The sequence below is a fragment of the Protomyctophum bolini genome (assembly GCF_963924005.1).
Source record: "Protomyctophum bolini genome assembly, chromosome: 8".
Classification (NCBI taxonomy): domain Eukaryota; kingdom Metazoa; phylum Chordata; class Actinopteri; order Myctophiformes; family Myctophidae; genus Protomyctophum; species Protomyctophum bolini.
The window spans coordinates 17,814,337-17,836,423 of NC_137869.1; the positions used below are offsets into that span (position 1 = coordinate 17,814,337).

General features: G+C 41.5%; 1 protein-coding gene across 2 annotated transcripts in view; it reads left to right on the top strand.

Moving 5' to 3' along the window:
- ryk (receptor like tyrosine kinase) overlaps positions 1-22,087 on the top strand; it is a 50,495-nt gene that overhangs the window by 25,121 nt on the left and 3,287 nt on the right. Inside the window, exons 7-15 of one of the 2 annotated variants that reach the window (XM_080771119.1) lie at positions 503-603; positions 4,230-4,313; positions 7,422-7,547; positions 12,199-12,285; positions 16,117-16,186; positions 16,866-16,998; positions 19,172-19,281; positions 19,546-19,705; positions 21,224-21,360. In XM_080771119.1, coding sequence (XP_080627245.1) covers positions 503-603; positions 4,230-4,313; positions 7,422-7,547; positions 12,199-12,285; positions 16,117-16,186; positions 16,866-16,998; positions 19,172-19,281; positions 19,546-19,705; positions 21,224-21,360 — 1,008 coding nt within the window. The remainder of the gene's footprint in view (positions 1-502; positions 604-4,229; positions 4,314-7,421; positions 7,548-12,198; positions 12,286-16,116; positions 16,187-16,865; positions 16,999-19,171; positions 19,282-19,545; positions 19,706-21,223; positions 21,361-22,087) is intronic. The other variant, XM_080771120.1, reaches the window with a different exon arrangement.

Genomic DNA, 22,087 nt, shown 5'->3' on the forward strand with positions numbered 1-22,087 from the left:
CTGACACATCGCTGTCTTCTCTATGACACGGCCAGTCTGACTTCATTAGCACATTTCAATTAATTAAGCCATCGTAGGGTTACTTACTCTTTGGCTATTTAAATTGTCTTTTTTATTTGAAATTAAATGAATATAACAACACCTTTCACTGTGCTTTTATTTTATTTTTGTGCTCCATTGTCCTGGAATCAGCTTCAGAAAGACTTTAAACTGGAACATTTACTCCCTTTGGGTGATTTTATACTTTACTATGTTAATAAGTTTTACTTGAGTTTGTGCTTTGTGTTTTGTTGTATTCTATGTTCTAATCCCTGCTTGTTTGCGTTCTTGGCCCTGGCTCCCTTGTAAAAGAGATAACCATCTCAATGGGACTCGCCCTGTTAAATAAAGCAGCAATAATGAAAGTCAGACCTGCTTTTAAAGACAAATTAGTTTACTAGGACAGGTGGCTCAGTAGACTAACCATGTTAATAAACTGTGTTGCACACGTTGTGTCTTGCAGCGTGAGCGAAAGTGGAAGCTCCCAGGGACTGTCCCAGCCATCCACGCAGACCACGCAGTACCTGAGGGCCGACACCCCCAACAACGCTGCCCCTGTCACCAGTAAGAGCTTCCCTCCCTCCAAACTATAAATCCCTAAGGATGTCCTACATTTACCAAAAAGCTTTTTTTTAATGCACTGTGGGTATTTATTGTTAAAGTAGAGATAAGTCTTCTTGTCCCCGTCATGTGGTGGTTAGGTTTACATTTCTGACATGTCATTGGCTTCCCCCTGTGGGAAGTTCTTTGTCGACGTGTCTCTGCTTTTTGTGACTATGTCAGATCAGTTCACAGTGAGATTTAGCTGTAGTCAGATCAGGCCTAGTTTTTTATGTGCAACATATCTGTCAGTAGTGCCTCCAGTTCAATGCTGGCTTGGTTCCCCAAGTCCCCCAGGCACCTCAATGGTAATGTGACAGGGTCACATATCCATTCTTTATAGTCCTTTTCCCCCCTTCCTTCTTCATCTTTTCTTTTTTTGGACAAAGCTAACAAAACATTGTCCTGTGGTTTTTAACCACATAATCCAGACACCGCCATATGAGGAAAATAGCCGCAACGCATCACATTGACATGGTGTGAGCTTGTGCATCTACTATTTTTGCTGTGCATCATCAGCTGATGTGTATAATTTAAGCATATAGGCAACTACAGACAATTTTCACCTATAATGTGAGATGCCCAAATTGTGAGTTTAATAGATGAAAACCTGGTGTCCCTATTTTGGGCACGTCCTTATAGCCAAAAATAACAGATCTACAAGCTTGTAGATCAGGGCTTTTCTTTTTTTGAAACACCGTTGTACAACAAAGTATAAAACAGTCTTTGAATCAACTGCCCTATTCAGTGCATTCTTGCAGTCTGCTGCTTCAAATTCTAAATATATACGCTGGTCAGATAAACTAGGTGAAGCATTTATTTTGGTCCAGACTTGGCAATGTGCTGGGAAGCATTCACAGCAACTCGCACAACGGCAGCAGTGGACTTCCAGCACTACAGCTCATTAACACCACAGTATATGCTGGACCAGTCTAAACTCTAAATATTGGCTTAGATTGGCCTAAATTCATGTTCTTGTTCTCTGATATTGGATGTTGGAAGTTTGGAACAGGTTTTTACTGACATTAGAAAACAGGGAACTTTTCAAGTAATTAAAAAATGCATTGAAGATCTTATCTATAACACCCGAGAAAACAGCTGCATACTATATGAGATAAACTAAATTTGGCTACAGACGTTATGGTATTGGTGTGAATTTGTAATACTCTCTGGCCCGAATTGCAGGATAAATATTGATATGGTAAATGCAAGATATTAAACTTTCAACACTATCAGGTAAATACTTAATTTATACTCCTATCATACAGCATGCAACAAAGTATAAATCAGGCTAAACTGAAGTATGCTAAGTTGAAGGCGAGTGAGAATTCATTTGAATTGACTTGGACAAGTGCTTCAGAAGTCTTGAATCACGTTGAGCCCCTCCCCACTCTCTCATATCCAAATGTGCATTCTTTTCCAAATTAGATAATGGGCTGCGAATGATCCACTTAGTTTAACTGGAATCATAAGGTTGTAATAAACAAGACAGTTCCTCTTGCCCTTGCGTTTTTTCCTGTGTCACTTAAAATGTACTCGATCACTGTCTTGGCTTCCACTGAGGGCAGTATGTCTGCGTACAGTATGTGTAGAACCTTCCACTGAGGGCAGTATGTCTGCGTACAGTATGTGTAGAACTGTCAGCAAGGTAGTGTGTAAGTTCAGTGAAGGCTGAATAATAGTCTCGGTACAGTTTGTCCCAGTTAATGAGAATAGTAAGTTATAGTAAATTATTTTGTTTTGGTTCCTCCTTCCACATTTTAGCAACAATAACAAAAGAAGGAAAGGAATTAATAATAACATAGTGAGGTAAAGAAATGGCTAACTTGTCAATGATTATGGCACACTTTGATGTGCTTTGAATGATCTGTGTGCATCCTACTTCTAAACCTCAAAAGAAAAAAGTGGAAAGTAGTGCAACAAATGTTTTCTGGTCAAAGCACCACCTTCCTATACTGAGCGCTTGTCCTGTCACTTAACTGCACCGTTTGTTTTGTGAGAAATCAAAGACTCTGCTACCTCAGGACCTCAGTGCCAGAGCTTCATCCACCAACTGTAAATAGTAGTCGGCCTATAGCACATATCATCCAGCAGAGGTCCTTTACTGTTATTGTTGGGAGGTGGCACAACCATAGAGGCTACCAGCCCGTCCTGCTGCTGGCACAGCCAACCATTAATTATGGGCGATGTTGCACTGCATGGTATGTGACCGAAACATTCTGCAGAGTGCAATGTAAAGAGAACGTGACACTGAACTTGCCTGTTTCTCATTGTGGGGAAAGTGCGTCATCGACAGCAGTTTGGCTGGTAGGCACGGGCTAGCAGCCTCATACTTGTTCAGCACTTCTTACCTCCATTCTTTCAGTGTTTTCTCATTCCATTCCATCAAGGCCTAGCTGTTGTCTTTACATTGAATAGCACGCAGAGCTCTTATCACAGAGTTGTATGTCTCCCGTCTCTGTGTTTGACATTACTGCCACCTAGTGGCTACCATTCCACCTCAGACTCCATGCATTTTGTTCCACCCACACATCCATCTTTGTCTCATTTGCTTTGCTGAATGTCTTGATTGGCACAACCATCCACCTATCTCACCTTTGTTTTGTTTTTCAACCCAACCCACAATGGGTAAGTTTACCCAACTTGCGTGAATGCCTTATATGATGGATGCGTCTTGTATATACAAGCAAATAGGGCTGGGCAATTAATAGAAAATATATCCTGGTCACTAAACTGCCTCCCCCTGGCCAGCCGGGGCGCCTGATGGAGGGGAAAGGAACTGGTTGGAATATCGTGTTCCTTCCACGCGCTACGTCCAACCAGGGAAACTCCCCCCTGTCAGGTGTAAAGGAGCAACTTGGACACTCAGGCATGAAGGAAGCATGAGTTCAAGTCTGTTGCTCTCCCCTTGTCCCCCATATATGGGGACTAGGTTGGTGGAGGGTGTGTAGAGCCCAGGATCACATTAGATGATTGACACAGGGGTGAAAAATGGGTTACAAAATCGTGGGATAAAAAATATATATATATATAAAAAAGAAAAAAATATATATCAAAACCACTATTTAGAACCAATAACCGGCTTAATCTTCCTCATGTAGAGTAATTGGTTAATTGAGAAGCAGGTTTTTATTTATTTATATATTTTATTTTTACATTTCTTGTATAACAAAGCGTACAGACATAGTGAAATCGATGTATTTAATAGATGATCTACAAGCTCACAAGCAGTACTCTTTTCTCTTTATATATATATATATATATATATATATATATAAATCGTAATTGAGGTAAAAGTTTTAAATAATTGTGATATTCATTTGATATCGCCCAGCCCTACTTGGGGAAAAAATATAAGTCCAACTCATCAAAAACCCTCAGTGCTATTAAACTCTGAGAATGTCAACTTGGACCCTTGAATTAGCACTATTTGCTGTGTACTTCACGTCCATCACATAAGGTCAGGCTGCAATTTGAGTGAGCTCTCCATTAAAACCACATCTCGCTGTCTGTCTGTCTGTCTGTCTGTTTGTCTGTCTGTCTCCACCCTCTCCATTCCCTCCCCCTCTTCTACCTCTTCTTGTCATCAGACAATCACCCTGGTACCGCACCCATACTCCAGCTTGCTGCCGCCTCCTTTCCAAACCCTGGTGCCCCCTCACACGAAACCAAAAGTAAGTTCCATTTCAGCACAGCAACGATTCCCAGCCTCTGGGCCATGAGGTGATTATTGCAAGTGACTAAAGTGGGCCCTCAAAATCAAGTTACTGGCAATGGTAATAAAACATTGAAAAAATAATTTTCATTGTGATGCCGATTACCCACACAATACTCTTCTAAAGCAATTTGTATCTTGTTTGAAAAACAACTTGGAGTAAACTAAAACTATTACTTTTACTATTATTACTACTGTATTTCAGCCCCTAATGGTATGTTTGATAGGTTACTTACAGTTAGAGTTTGTTTACTCTGGTAATGACTGTAAAACACATCTATATATTGATTCATGCTGGGGTAGGAATTTACACATATGTGACTATAATCCTAATTTATATGAAACTGGATTGGGCCTCTTTAATAGGAGCTCCCGCGCCCAGGGCAGGTGATCTAAAGTCGAGCCCATCCACTTCATGTGTTATGGAAATGTATAACCATTTCATAACGTGTGTCTTCATTGTGTGTATTGTCTTGTGTGTTCATAGCTAACTCACTTATTTGTTAGACCCATCAAACAGTTTGACAGTATTGGTACAGCCAAAAATAAGAACTGTTCTGTGGTCACTAAGATTCTTAAAATGTTGTAGGATTTATCTGTTTTTTATTGTTTGATGATCCTCTACCTTTTTTTTTTACATGCTATTGTAGATTGTGTTGAATATTAATATTGTGAATAATGTGCTTAGTTTCACCCCTAGGTGGTAGCAGTGAGCTGCCACACTTACCACACAATTCAATTTCAATTCAAAGGGCTTTACCACACACTATCCAACCAACCTAACCCTATCCTCTGTCTTTTCCTAAACCAATATAACGTGAAATATAATCGCAACACTCATGTGCATTTCAGTTCACTGCTGATGAGTGTTATCGTCTATAAAAAAAACAACACTATTATTTACCCATAGCCCATATTAAACAAGACGTCTGTATTTCTCTCCCATTTAGTACATTTTCGGTGTTTCATGCATTTTGTTCAAGCACTCGGCCTGGCTTGCACCGTTGCAACAATCCTATTCATATTTTCTGAAGTCAAGGTCACTGTTTTGCCATAAACACGGCAAACAACTACTATGTCATGGCCTCAAGGGTAGTCTAAAGAAAAGTAACAGTTGTAATTTTCACATCACAGATTTTAACCCAGTGACATCACTGGCGTAAACATTTCAGTAAAAGGTTGGCTGAGTTTCAAAAAGACACAGATTACTTTTTTTCCGATATCAATTACTACCCACATGAAGCCTTGAATTCATGAAGATTCTTTCGTTTTTGTTGCATTGCTAAGCCATTAATTTGATGACTGAGTATAGTATCCTACTGAGTCTCCTACTGGTCATCAAATTATAGGCTCAGGAATGTGACAAAAACTAAAACATATCCTTGCGGCTTCATGGGGTGTGTAATTGATAGAAACAAATACACACACAACTCCTTTAAGCCCTCACGTCGACCCCTACTTCTTCAAACTCATGTGGAGTTGAGAACTCGGTGCGCTGTAAATCTGACAAAGAATGTGGCACGGCTGTACGAGACGAGTCAAGAGTTTCCTGGGATGTCCCAGGGGCACATTGTCTGCCTTGGCGCCTGACTCAAACTGTGCCGAGGTGTCAGCCAGTGCTTACAATCAGTCATGATACCGAGTGCATCTCAGAGGTTTGTTCTGAGTCTGCTTGGGTGACGCTATACCCTCTAGCGGTGGTTAACCTCACTTATTTGTGAGCAGCTGCACATAACTTGGTGCTGTCACAGTGCTCCTTATTAGCCATGAGCCTTGGAGACACTTATCGTTCATCGTTAAAATGTTGTGTACACACAAGATGTGTTTATATACAAGACGGTCATGTTTAGCTTGTACGCTTATCTGTGGAAAGATACTGTAGCAAGCTTAACGTTGTTTCGGTATGCACCTTAAGAACAGGGTTAGTACGGGTGTTTGAATATTATGCTTGAATTAGAACATTGTTTTGGGGTGGTTCAGGAATGAGCTTATATTTTAATGTGTACAAGGCATTCTATTCTATTGCATAGTACAGAATTATGTACCTTGCATTTCGCTACATAGTAACATCATATTTTATTGTACAGAATAGTAATAACATACCCTGCTATTGCATAGTACAGTATTACCGGCAATGCTTTATATTACCATGTCATAACCATTGCATAAACATGCATTTTATTTGCATTGTGCTATTAATGCCTTTTAACTAAAACATTTGAAATCGAAACAAACTAAGAAAGTTCTGGCTTCTCATTGATGGTAATTTTCTGTAGCTGAGGTGCTGGAAAACCCCTGACTATGCATCTTGAATACGCTTGAATGATCATCTTGAGCTTGACCCTGAAGAACTGCCCACATTGCACTATAGAATGATGACAGCTAGAGTCTGTCAGTGCGCAGCCTGGACCACTGCTTTCCTTGTAATTTTAGAATTCTCTGAATTCAGACGTCAGAATGATGTCGGAACAGGCCAGCTCCATATATGGACACTGGGCAGGAGCCCTGTCCAGAACCCAGGCAGAGGCCTTTTGTGGTGGTTCTCAAAGAGGAAGGACGGGTGGGGAAGGATCAACATATGGAATGTCAAAACGGGTCAGCTCCATATATGGAGGCATGATGTCAGGAGGCGTGACCATTATATGGAGTAGAGGTGTAACGTGACACACAGAACGTGACACACAGAATTGCAGGTTTTCATAGTAAATGCGGCCTACAGTCACAATAATATATTTTCGTAGTGTTGGAATTCGAAGGCCAGTTCCATTTTACAACTGTGGGCAAATTATTCAGATTTAATAAGCTCCAAGCCAACATTCTCTTCTTGTATCTTTTCACCCCAAATGAATGGAATGAAATACATTTCTGTTGTTTTAAAAGGCTGCAATTTCATTGTCACAAAGGGCACTAAAAGCTGCATCGACAATTAGTTTTCCTCACATTGTCCACCAATAAGTTACCCAAAAGATTAAATAAGCGGGTTCACTTTCAAATTGAGAGTTGGCCAATCCTTCTCAACCTTCCATACAGAGTCAGAGTTGGTGATCGTATGCATGTCCCCTCCCAGGCTATCCATCCTTGCGCATAGAGAAGAACGACCTGCGAAGTGTGACCCTAATGGAAGCCAAAGCCAAGGTAAAGGACATCGCCATCTCCAGGGAGAGAGTCACACTACGGGACGTCTTGCATGAAGGTATACCACACTATTGATAACAGTCTAAGTGTCTCGCTGACGCACACACACACACACACACACACACACACACACACACACACACTTGTATTACTATACTTGTGAGGACATAAACGTTTTAGGACAGCAATATTATGAATTATACTATTCGAGGACCACACAAGTACTCTTCACCACAGTTATAAACCCCCCTACTCGGGAATGATGCAAGACAACGATGTTGGGAATGCATGCTCCACCGGTTTATGCAGTACCCATTGCACTTGTTTTCAGAGTACACCCACTAACATACGACAGATTGACTGCATTTGAGACATGGGGATCCCTGTTGATGTCAAACTGAAGATGACATACATGGGCAAACGTGAATGGACTTTTATTGTGTAAACTACACCTTATATTGGCACAGCAGGACAAACAATGCAAAGCTTGGCTAATCCATGAAGCCGATGGGTTGAATTAGACAATCGGGGAAACCTTCTGCCTACAGTACACCCCCCAGATACAGAGATTTGGTGTATCCCCCACAGATATGCAGACAGACATACATATATGTATATGTATGTTTTTATTTTATATTTAATTATTTTTCCGACAACCCTTGATCCGACCGAATACCCACTCTGCACTGCACAGACAGGACAGACAGATATTTTGTGAATGTATGGATGGATAGACAGATGCCATTTTTACCTATTTTTTCAGCATTTCTAACCGTAACCATAAAGCCTGATTTATACTCCGGTGTGCAACTACAGTAAGTAAACATCAGGCCAAACTTCTAAATGCCTAATCCTAACACCAACCTGAATCCTATATGTAACTTTAAAAGGATTGTGACATTAAAAAAAAGTTTTTGTAATTTTTCTTACAATGTTTTTAGGTTTTCTGAGCTCAATTGCACCCAAAAAACCTGAACTTTTAACATTCAGTAGATTTTCTGTGCTCTGGGGTTTAGATTTTCCTGCTGTTTGTGATGTCACAGCCTGCAAATCCCATATGTCAATGGGATTTGCCAGCAGATGTCACTGTTTTCACTGTTTTGCCTGTTTTCATTGCAGCTCAAAAAGCTTCCAAACCCCAGAAAAAACTCCCGATCACAGAAACTCCACTGAATGTTCAAAGTTCAGGTTTTTTAGGTGTAATTGAGGTCATAAAACCTGAAAAATAATTGAAAATGAATCTCATGAAACCTTTAAAAGGTCTAAAATAAACCCTTTTTTAAATTATAAAAGCAACCATTCCCGTGAGGTAAAAATTACCCTCGTCAGTCGTCACAATGTCTATCTTTCATACTATACTTGTTGGGACACAAGTTTGGTCCTCCTCACAAGTATAGTAACACACAGACATGTGCACGCGCACACACGTCAAGGCATCCAATATGGAATTCCCCAATTGTGTGTGTGTGTGTGTGTGTGTGCGTGCGTGCGTGCGCAATGACCTAGTGATACATGTACGTTGCAGTGAATGAGCCTGTAATTATGCGACAAAAAGCCTGCCTGGGGAGCCAGACACCCTTGTTGTCCCAGGTATGATTCCTGGCCAGAACAGAAATGTGTCGAATTGTGAAGCTGAAAATGTAATTTCCCCTCTGGGAGCAAGTTGGTCTAATTATTATTGTCCATAACCGAATATCCACAAATGTCTGTATTTGTCAGTCTGTCTGTGTCCATGGGCATCAGCTTCCCTGAAAACGCAACCATTCGGCTTGACGGATCGGCCAAGCTTTGCATAACATTTGTGCCACTGTACCAATTGCGGTTATATTACCCAGTTACTGTATGTGCTGGCTGCTGGCATCATAAACAACTATAGCCTCTGAGTACTAATGGTACCACTCTGGATTATCGGACAACGATAAGAGAACAACTTCTCTGACAACAAACACAACAGGCATTGCATAACCAGATATTGCATGCACCTTGCAATTTTCTTCAGAACATTCCTGACGCATACATTGTGTACATATTTTACAATTTTCTTTAGAACAGACGTACGTTCATGACCTATGCATTTTGTACATAACATTATAATGTTCTTCAGGCATATGCACTTTTATGCAATGCGTTTGTCAAGTCTAAACTGGTTATGCAAGAGCAAAAGGTTTGCTCGTGAAATCATTTTTATTTTAGCTTCATGCATCTGACTTTGATTGGTGTGTGCAAGTTTGAACACACTGATGGCCATGATCTGACAGTGAGACCAGGCCAGAATGATGTTGGCTCAGTTATTAATACAAGTCAGAGTTTATTTTTAGGCAGGCTGTTCTGAAAAGATTGATGTATTCTGATGTCTCTTGTGTCTGCTATCACAACCTTCTGCAAGTCTGGACACAAGTGCTTTTACACTTGTAACAACCGTTACAGCAAATCCAATTTGAATCCAAACCACGCAAATTACAATGTTATTTGTAGAAAAATACTTTAACATAGTTTACAAGCTTTTTACATTTTTATAAAATCATCAGGATAATTAAATAAATGAGACTAGTAAAAGAAAGGCCAGGGGATAAAAGGTTAGAAGGTAGTCAGTTAAATTATATAAAAGGAAAAATTATAATTTAAAATAAATATTGCCAAATATTTCTTCTTACACCATGGTGTAAGAAGTGTCCTTTGAGAAACCGGGCCATTGTAAATTGTTGTAAAGTAAAAAATGTAAAGCATCTACTGTAGGACAGTTTACTGTATATTGTGATCAAACAGTTGAGGAAGATGAAGCCATTAATCACTATTTGGCAATTACAGAGTTTGATTCAGTCAACAATTCGATTCTAGTAACCCATCGATTGTTAAATTTGATTTGTTTAGGACGTGATATCCATTTAACATTGATGGAGACCAGTATACATTTTGTTTTTCCAAAATGGATTATGGTTATTATACGGCATGGTTGTGTAGCAGAATTTGGTGCTAGTAAAAGGCAAGAACCTCTGCAGAATGGGTTGGATAGTCTCACCTAGGGGCGAGCTGCACTACCAGGCCATGCTGTGACTTGGCTGCATGCTGTTTGCAGATGATGTGTTGACACAACGAGTAGCAATACATTCCCAGGCTTCCAGTCCTGAACAAACATAGGCTCGGTCCTGACACTGCTATTTGCCTTCTTTTAGAGTATTGTGCGTCCATCTGTCAGTGCATGTGCTTACTTAGCACTCACTCACTTATGATATTTAATTCTGAGTAACCCCATTCAAACCTTAGTTAACTCTGCAGATTGCGCCCTTGTGTGTGTGTGTGTGTGTGTGTGTGTGTGTGTGTGTGTGTGTGCGCCCGCCCTTGTGTGTGTGTCGCCTTAATCAATTTTGTTTTGGATGATGTTGGACAATATTGTTGACCAGTTCTATAACCTCGCCTTTATCAGCCTGCTTTGTGCAACCTCACTTGTTTTTGCAAAAGCAGCTGGAAACGTGTAGTCTTCTCAGAATAACAACTACATAACAACTGTATAATGACGATTGTTCGTTTTGGCAATAAACCAAAATCTTAATCTATGCCTTAAGATTGGTCCCCTCCTTTTCCGATGGCCTATCTACAAGCTCACAATCTGTCAAAGGTTCACCTATTTTTTTGTCAAATATGTTTTTATTGAACAGATAAATTATTACAAACATTATAATATGAAATACTTTTTTTATGAAACAAAATGAAAGAAAAAATAAAGACAAAAAAGATAAAGAAATCCCTTAACCCTCCCACCCATACTGCTCAGTGACATTGCATACTATATAATAAGATGATAGAAAGCTCAAGGAAAACATCTGAAAAGAAAATGGCGTACAGTCAACCATATCAATGGTATCCTGTCTATTAATCGTTTTTACTCAGGTAATGGACAAGGGGCAGCCAAATCTTATCAAACTGTCTCTCCCTGTTTCTCAGGAAATACCTAAAGGTTTTTTGTCAAATGTTCTCCAATTATTACATACGCAGATTACACACACAGGGACAATTATTGAGATTTGCCACCACCCAAAATAAAGCTCTTTCAGTGTAGTTGTTGTAATGTTTGTGAGCTGGTGAAGGAGGATGAGACATGGGAGCCTGTGATGGTGTGGTTGTGCTGTTGAGAGGCAGCGCGTCCAGACAGGCCTACAGGTATGGGTGGGGGTGTTAAACACTAACCCTGTTGTTATTTGTCGTCACTGTTCCTGTTGGAACACAGGGCCACGGTGGCCCCGGGGCTGCAGATTTTTTTTGGTTGATGGTTTATGTTTTTTTTAAATGGCGTTTCACCTCAACAAAGCTCGCACTTATTCCACCACCCCTGAAGCAACAACAGTTTAGACAAAAGAGTCAATGCATGCACTCGCTATTCTTTAGCTTTTAAATTTTTGTTTTACCCCCAAACCATATCATTGATGTCGGGCAGAAATCTCCAAATTCTATATTGTAAGTTGTATTGTAAGTTGTATTGTAAGTAACTCCACATCGCAGGAGCCCGCTGAGGTCAAGTGAAATGCCCTCACTTTGGCTCATGTCAATAGATTGTCTCCCGTGTGAGACACAACAACCAGTGCCTCTGCTTACAGACGAGCCAAACATGGCAGCCAGAAAGCCGGCTGACATTTCTGTCCATGAAAGAGGTCTGCCCTTCTTTACCCTCTTACCCTTTCACTCACGTTAAATCTACCGTTTGTCTTTGACAGGGACTTTTGGTCGCATCTTCCATGGCGTGCTTGTGGATGAGAAGGACCCCAGTAAGGAAAAGCAAGTCTTTGTGAAGACAGTAAAAGGTAACACATTTGGCTCCCTTAGAGCAAACATTGGTGTCGGTGGTAATGTTTTTATGACTTTATTCCCATCGCCCCCTTTTAATGTGCAGCTTTCCGGGAAGGTAGAATAAGGGCAGGGATGTCAGTGACGGTAAGTGTCCATGCTGGCTCGCTTGGAGCAGTAGTTTATAATGTGGGGGCCACGGCCCATAGGGGAGGCCCGGGGGGCAATCGGGAAGGAGCGAAAAATTTATAAATAAATAATTTAAATTAAATTATGTATTCTTAATTCAGTTCACAAGATCGTTGTTCCAGTTTGATAATTTTGAACCTGGCATCCCTATTTTGAGCATGTCATTATTGGCAAATTCCTTTTCAAATATTTCCAAATAGCTTGAAAATAGCTGATCTACAAGCTCACAACACGTTGCAGTGTGTTTTGAGCTTAAAGATCAGTAATTGCAGCTATTTTATTTTGCAATAGTGGAGCCACAGATGGCTATGGCTATTGGGGGTCCTTTGAATGGAGAACTGGAGAAGGTTTGGGAACCCCTGGTTTAGTGCACGAAGATCATACTTAGTATACTGTGGATCCTTAAAAAGTCTTGAAATTCAAAGTATAAAAATGCCTTAAAATATCTGAAATGATAGGAGTTTGGGCATTACATTTGATATGGGGCAGAATGACAGACAAGTTGCATTTTAGTCCATTATTTATGTTCTGACTTTGGCAGATGCAGAAAACCATATGACACAAAGTACATTACAGAGAACACTGCTTAGGTAGGTGGCGGAATGCCTTATGTGGTTGTGATCCGCATTTTAACCCACACTAAACTACTGATTTGACTGCTGCAGCTCAGAGAAGTAAAAACAAATGGAACATAACACTGCAAGAAAACCATGCAATCATGGTGCAAACTCTCAGCAATGGGGAATTGCAAATTTAACAAGAAGTGGTTGGAGGATGACAAATATCGTGGCTGGCTGAAACCTTCCGCTATGCATATGAAGCGTAATGTGAACTTTGTCGCAAATCTTTTTTACAAACATACAACAAACAATGAAACAATGGGTTTTTAAGGCAGATATGTTAGCTAATCGTCACTGAATATTTCAGTTTCAAATTTGATAAAATGCAATAACAGTTGATGCTGGATACTGTAGTTTGCCGTACCAGAAATATTGTTTTTTTTAGAGGTATTAAAAAGGTCTTAAAAGCAATTAAATCTGTACTTAAATATTCTTTTTCCCCCACTGGATGAAGTGGATATAGTAGTATGGCTGTTTACCCATCAGACATCTGATCAAGAGCAATCCTTTGCAAAAAGCAGCGTCTATCTGAGCGTTATTCGGAAATAGACAAGCAGTGAAATTGGAAAATAAATAATTTGAAAATATAGAGATTACATGTCTTGCAAGATCCTGCTGGAAGTCCTACACATAGGTGAGTATTGTGGACTAGGCATGTAATAGTATGACATTTTACAGTATGGTATAAAACAAAATACTGCGGTATAAATTATTTCATGTTATTAAATATAAATTTAAAAAAATGTGTATATTATTTCTTTTATAGGATCCATCAAAAGACCAACAAAAATGTATGCCTTTAAGATCCGACTGTGCTATGCCTATTGCCCAGACAGTGCAATTTTACACTCTCCCTCTCTGCACATGGAAGAGGCAGTCTGTGTTGTCTGACATTGATTGCCTTGGAATTAAATAATATTGATCAGAACCAAAGGTTGTCGTGATCGGTACTCAAACCTGCGACGCGCTGTCAGGCTGGATTACCAGCCTAGGTGCCCGGACCACTAGGCCGTTTAGACCACTAGACCCTGGCCGGTTATAGAGAATTTTAATTTACAGCAATCGCTAGTGTTCTGGATTAATTAAACTGAATCTGTGGTTATAGCAAATGCAGATCAACACATCATTTGATTTGATAAGCTTAACTGGCAACTGCTGATAAAAACACAAGGAATTAACAGTGACACTTTGTGGATTATTGTAAAATTGTGATGACAATAACAATCACTTATTTCAGACATGTGACTCTAATATGTAATGTTGGACATTACCCGACTATTGCTTTATAAGCTCTAGGATTTTATCGCCTTTCAACAAAAATATATTTGATGGACCTAGAAGTATCACCAACATGTTACTGATTATAGAGAATGTTAAATTATTGTAATCCATCCTTTATTTCCTGTGCAATGGATGAATTCAATTTATAGTGTGTTTCAGAGTGAATGTTATGGTATAACACACAGCACAAATCATTGTGATTGAATAGACTAACATTGAATTGAATTCTGGAAAATTAGAATTACAGACATTCGTTGAGAATTAGGAGTGAGCGAGACCTTTGAATGTTGTGAGAATGCGTTGCCATTGCAGACACGCTCTACCAAACGTATTTGGTTTAGCGGTCATCTGAGAAACTGCTATGGGCTTTCCCATACGTGTGTGGGCAAGACAGCCAGATTTTCTTCATATATTCATAAACAATAATAAATAAATAAATACAGTGAGCGCCAAATTCTCACTGTTTCAATACCGTGGCTATTTATAGCACGGTAACTGTTACGTGCCCGTGGACACCTAATTTATGCACCATCGCATGACAAGGTGGCACGCAGATCTACAAGCTCATCTGCACTGCAATGTGAGCTTGTAGGTCGCCTGTTTTCGGCATGCGACGCTGTCGCGTGAGAAAGTATTCAGGCTTTAGTAGGCGAGTCTTTCAGACATATTTGTAGGCTCTTATATGTTCAACTGCCAGCTGACCTTTGCCCTCTCCATTCTCCATTGTTTACTCAGGGCAGGGTGGATACCAGTCGGCGAACAATATGCTCATGCCACTCTTGTTTTGATTAAACACACGACTTCCTCCACTATGCCCATAGGGCAGGAAACAATACAGCTTCCCTTAAGTAGAGAGCTGCAGTGAAAGCTGCACATGGAGATTAAATAGTGAACCTCTGCAAGCTTGGCAGTAGTTTGTCCTCCCAGGGTTGCTACCCCAAGTAGTGTTGACAGAGTGCCCATGCTGGGTCACCCTTTTTAAGGAGCAATTCATCCATTTCCAACCTTGTCTTCATATAATTGGTCCTCACGTATGTTTGTTATTATAAGATGGGGAAACAAATTTAGCTACACACACACACACACACTCGCTCTGTGTTTCAGATTTGGGCTGTGGGTAGTTCAGAAACCTTCCTACCAGTGACATTGACGGTAGGCAGGCTTGGTAAATTCAAAGATTTTAAACCTTTTTTATTTTATTTTTATACAAGAACAATTATTTCAGTGTGCTATTCTTCCAGTAAGAGAGAGGATGACGTTTCTATTAGCTTTGAATGCCAGTGGATAATGTCATTGGTTGGCAGGTTTATGTACTGTCCATAGCCCACCTCTGAGAGTAGATCGTGGAGTAGGCAATAGTGGCATCATTAGTGAGGACCAATTACATGAAGACAAGGTTGAAAATGGGTGAAACACTACTTTAAAGTCCTCTCTGTAGTATTCATGGCATGGAAAAGATTTCGGGCCCAGTCACACATGTCAGGTCTCCAGTGTGCAGTTTGTTTAACTTGGGTTGGAGTGTTGACTCACTGAAAGAAAACTCCAAAAGAAATGGCTTCCAATTGGGGCCAACGCATTGCGCTTCTCTCCTATTGGTTGGTGCCCGGTCAAGGTACACCAGTGTTACCATGTCTCACACGTCTGTAGCACATGTGTGACTGGGCCCTTAGCCAGAAAGAGATACAACTTGCATTGCTTCAGTGCTTCTATGCTTCTTCACAATAATAATATTCTCTCTCATATGACTTTATTGTCCAGATCACGCATCGGAAGTGCAAGTGACGATGATGATCACAGAAAGCTGCAAGCTTCGAGGCCTTCATCACAGGTGCGTCACCCAAACGCTGTGTCTGTGCGGTCTCCAGCCGAATGGCTCCAATCAAAGGCTAATGAATGAGTCATGCTCACACAGACTTACCAAACCCAGACTGGGGGATAATATTGGTTTCTTCATCGTGTCCTTGTGCTGATATTCATGTCCTCGATGTGAAATAAGTCTTTGGGTGACCACAGTGGGATTGGTCCACCAAAGACAGTCATTTAGGTCCAATACGGTGGCATTTCTCAGGAGATTGAGACATCAAGTGTACTTAGAGCTGTGTATATGAACCTTTATTGAGAAAGGATATCCCCTTGAGATGCATCATCTCGTTTTCGAGGGGGTGTCTGTGGAAGATGTGAGCATCATGACATCGGCCCACACCTTCCTCTTTCTGTTTGCTCGAGTCAATGTTGGAAGTGTTTCAGAGCGACTCCTTCCGTTATGGTTGGGAAATAGTGACACACACACACTCTCTCTCTCTCTCTCTCTCTCTCTCTCTCTCTCTCTCTCTCTCTCTCTCTCTCTCTCTCTCTCTCTCTCGCATACTTTCATCCCTTCCCATAACCCCTCTGACACAAATTGTCATGCAGTGAGATGAGTGTGCATTATACATACTCAAGTGCCCACAAAACTACTGTCATACTCATAAATCAAGTGCTGACATGTTGACTCTGCCGGTTTCCAGAAATCTGTTGCCCATAAGTCAAGTATGTATAGAGGACGGAGAGAAGCCCATGGTGATGCTGCCCTTCATGGCCTGGGGCAACCTCAAGCTGTTCCTGCGGCAGTGCAAGCTGGCCGAGGCCAACAACCCACAGGTGAGATGCTGGAAAGCCATGTGGCTGCTGGAGTCTCTGCAGTTTTAAGTTACACACGTTGACTGCCAGTTACTAATTAATGAATTCATTGCCATGGTCTTTTCAGTGGAGACTCTTGTTTTGAAGGCTATAACGGGTCCTGAGTAAACGTGAACCGGAAGTAAACAAAGGCTGTGTAAAGTGACAACGCGATCTTATTTTCTTAGTTATGGGCCATGAATAAAGCTTGTTTTGACCATAAATGCAATCTGGGAAAAGAATCGGAGAAAAATGCTGTGAGGTTCCCAGTTCGATCCCGGGCTCCCCCATACCAGAGTTGGTGTCTTAAGTGTCCTTGAGCAAGACTCTGAACCCCTAATAGCTAATCTACTATATAAATGCACCATTTACCATTCATACTGTACATTGCCGAAGAGTGCAGTCTAATCGATAAAAAGTATACTCGACAATGGCAGTCAATGTTGAGATGTTACTCATTATGTTGAATTACAGATCAAGGCAAGAACTATGGCTATGGCTGAAACAAGATCAGGAAAACGGTTTCTCCCTCTGCCACAGAGCTTCACAGAACATTCTCTGTTTGCAATTGTCTGCTGCAATTGACACCAAGCAATAATGGCGCGTTTCCAGTGTTATTAGGAGGATTTTCAATGCGGTCTTAAGAGCTCATGCTCAGGGCACAGATTTTAGTTTTCTAGGAAAAGACAGTCAGGCTTTTGTTCTCATCAACCCCAGGGAGGGTTTGATCTACTTGCCATAGGCATACTGTCGATCTAACCAATCACTCAGCCACAAAGCGCAACATTCACTTTAAGAGGTACACTTTGGCATAGCAAATGCCCCCCACCTATCCACAAGATGAAGCTTGCCACCCATTTACATCTCTTTTGTAAAGCTTCAGGTAACGTCAACACCTTAATTCTCAGCTGTGTCATTATATACTTTTGGCAGGTGTAGAGGCTGACAAAGACATAGTCATTAACTTCTTCCTCGTGCTGTTGCAATAAACATCAATCCAAACAATATCAACAGTGTAAACAGTCGGGGGTTAGATCAAACTGTCTGGAACGCACCGAAGTAGCATAGCATTAAAGTTTGGCTCTCGTTCCGAGAGTGAACATCTGGTTTTGAAGTATCAGTGTTGTGCAGAATGTGTGCACATCACTCAGCCTTGAACAGCTGTCATTTTCTCCCTGGCAATTCCATCGTTCCATCGTCTAATTGTGCATGGCGAGCCCAGAGAGCTCCGGCCGCTTCGCCAGGATCTGTAAATCCCAGTAAGAATGATGCCTCGGCCTTCTTGGAGCATTATTCACTGGTTGCCAAGAGTTTGTTTCTCCTCAACGGGTCCAGTTGATATGAGTTGAGTCACACCATCAGATAAAGTGGTGGCGGTTGTAAATCTGCCACTGTGTGCATCATTCTGAGCCAGTTGAGCGCGTCTGGCCGGGCCAGCATTACATGAAGAGAAGATGGTGTACACAAAGCAAAAGCCTGCTCCGTCGGGAGCTGGCCTTACAGGGCATTACCACATCAATGCCCGTGTGTTCCTTGTTAACTTGTACAGGATGTTTATAGAAATGCATCCAAGATCCAGTAATTGGTCTCAAAATTGCCACTGAGATATCAAGCAATACCGGCCAATTAGGTGGTTAATGAGAGAGAAGGACTTTGGGGTGTGTGTGGGTGTGTGTGTGTGTGTGTGGTTCAGGCATGCATTGTAGTGTTTGTCTGCATGTTTTGTGAAGATTTCTGAAATGATTTGAATTCATGTGACTGTACAGTGTATCAATACTCTGTAGTTCAGCATGTGGGCATGTTAACCAATATAAGCTCTAATTGGATTATTTAGCACCACAACGCAAGTTATATTTTGGTGTCATGACTGTTCATGTATGTATTGAAAATGTATATGGCGAGTAATTGACACATGTCCAGTAAAATGTCTGAACATTATGGCCGACTAGTGTGACTTCTGATGCTAGCTTAAAACTGTTGTAATGGCCTTTCCACTGTACCATTTCATTGTTCAAGTCTTTTGCACTCGGGAGCTGTAAAACTGTCAGCTTATCCATGTCCCGATTTTTTTTCTTTGTAAGGAACACAATTCCTAGTTGTGTAATACACCATCATTCAACTATTGTCTGTCTGTCTGCCTTTGGTTTCCTTCCAGGCCGTCTCTCAACAGGACTTGGTGTACATGGCCATCCAGATTGCATGTGGGATGAGCTACCTAGCCCGCAGGGAGGTCATCCACAAAGACCTGGCTGCAAGGAACTGTGTGTGAGTGTCCATTACCCAGCTTCTATCTGCTGTTGGTTCCTTGTACAACCTAATATCACATAACAAAACAAGCCTTTATCAGGCTATTGTTTGCCCAAAATGAAAAGACAAGTGTGCAGCTTGTTAAAAGTAAGCATCAATATACATTATATATGTCTATATCAATATGTGTATGGTGGTGTTTCACAGAAAAAAGCGTTGACACTACATTGCATAGAAGTATTTGCCTTCAAAGCAGTGTCCGATTCTCTTGTCCCACAACAGCATTGATGACAACATGCAGGTGAAGATCACAGACAACGCTCTGGCCCGGGACCTGTTCCCCATGGATTACCACTGTCTGGGGGACAACGAGAACCGGCCTGTCCGCTGGATGGCCCTGGAGAGCCTCCTCAACAATGACTTCTCCAGTGCCAGTGACGTGGTGAGAATGCCAGCTCTAAATATACTGCTTACTTCCTAGCCACGATCTATCTCTCCCCCTCCCAGTTTACATAATAACCTGACACCCATCACTGCTGTCAAAATAGTACACGACTAAGATGGTTATTCTAGGGCCCCTTTTTTTTAAATAGTTAAATACGGTTTCTGGACGCGTGACACAGAGAGAGGGAGTGCCATGCAGGAAATAGGGACTAGCGATATTGGGTGCCATCCTTTTTAGAAGCCCTGCCTCTCAGTGCGCAGGGGAAGGGAGGTCCGCTATTGGGGACAATGTGCCTCTGGCAGTGACAAACGGTGTTTCCAGTATGAGGGTAGTGGACGGAGCATTGCACATGATGACAGGAACCTTGGTTGATCCTCAGAGACACCCCTCTCACAAACAGACGTGTCCCAGGCAGACATGTCACCCCCCTGCCCCTCACCCGCCTACCCACCCCCTGCATTCCTGCTGTGAAACCAACGTAGGTCTACACTTCTCTGTACCGTCAGCAAAGACAAATTAAACGTAATACAGAAGCCTAGACACTGAACTACGAGCCACTGAACGTCATCAGTGAGTGAGTCATAGTGTGTATAGATTTAAACATGCCATTTGTGTATCACAGTTGTAACACACCAGACATGCCAGTAGACTTATGAGAGGGTGGGATTTGGGGAAGGATGGAGCTTACCTGGAAACGTTGGCACCATCATTGATGCTTAAACGGAAATGGGGTCCATCAGTGAGTGAGTCATAGTGTGTATAGATTTAAACATGCCATTTGTGTATCACAGACATGCCAGTAGACTAGCATGAGAGGGTGGGATATGGGGAAGGATGGAGCTTACCTGGAAACGTTGGCAACATCATTGATGCTTATACGGAAATGGGGTGGATTTCCTCTGGACAAACCCTTATTGGTCATCTCTGCGACCTATTGTCCTCCCCAACAGCCAACGCTCACTTTCACTTCCTTTAAAGGCTGGGGTTCGGCAAAGGTCACGCTAATACGCTAGCTTGCTGCGAAGTTAGACCCCCTTGGGAACAATGAACTGTGTTCTACAGATATGTCATCGTCAGATGACATAAACACTGGACGATTTTAGCTTAGATAATTGGCAGATAATTAGTCTAATGGCTTGATTCCTAAAATGGAATGGAATGAGTGGAAGTGATATGTTTACTATGCAGCCTAGTTCTCAACCACATTAACCCTGGCGTTGTGGGCATTTAGATTACAGTAGCAATTCTCACAATTTGTCATACAACGACGTATAGGGCTTAAGTGGTTAAAGCGGTTACTTTAACTCTCAAAGGCAGCACATAAGATACATAATGACCGACCGCTTAAAATCAGTTCAAATATTTGGGAAACAACATCACTGTGTACTGTATATATGGCGTTGGTGTCTGCCGTTTGTTTCCAGGAAACATCGCAGATGAACACGCTGGTGCTAGACTGGTATGTTAGTGTCAACGTTCACGTGCCCTGTCTGTGTTGTGTCAATGTTTCCACAGTGGGCCTTTGGAGTAACGCTGTGGGAGCTGATGACTCTCGGCCAGACCCCCTACGTTGACATCGACCCCTTTGAGATGTCTGCATACCTGAAGGACGGCTACAGAATAGCGCAGCCTATCAACTGTCCGGATGAACTGTACGTCATTTAACCTTTTAACCCTACGTGGTTATGCAAGTCCGTATGGACCAAAATGACAATTGAACATACTCTTTCCAAGGCCTGATTGAGACGGAATGTGTTTTATTTGTGCTGATTTAGCATGATGGTTCAGAATTCTGATAACGCTGGTTTTATTGGCCACCCCGGTGCTGTCTTGTTTCTCATGCATACCATGTCTCTCGGGATTATTTTTAGTGATGGAATTCGCCAGATGTTCATTAGCTACAGTTAGCCTGCGAGAATGATAAACAACAGTTCTAATTGTTCGAGGAGAAAAGAAAACATCATATGCCCCCTTGCCTGCCCTCGTGGCCATATTTGTCGTTGTTATCCACATACACACTCCTAATAAATTTGTGGACGTCTGTAGTGAGCCAAGTGTGTGAAGGTTCAGTTCGCCAGGAATTAACTTATTGCAGACCCCCTAAAAATGAAGCCCACCAGGGTTGCTAAATCCAGTTCATGTCCAACAGCATCCCGCATTGTTTATCAACATCGTGCAACTGTCATGATGGAGCTGGCCACGAGAGAAAGGCCAGGCTCAGCATTGGCACATTAGCACAACACAGCGTAATTATCATGCCCACAATCAAAATCCCAATTTTAGGCTGTCTTTTTATCAGTGGTTGGAAAGTTTTCAAATCTTTGGAGACAGTATATAATCAAATGTTCTGTCAATTTACTTTGCTCTGTCTATAACTCG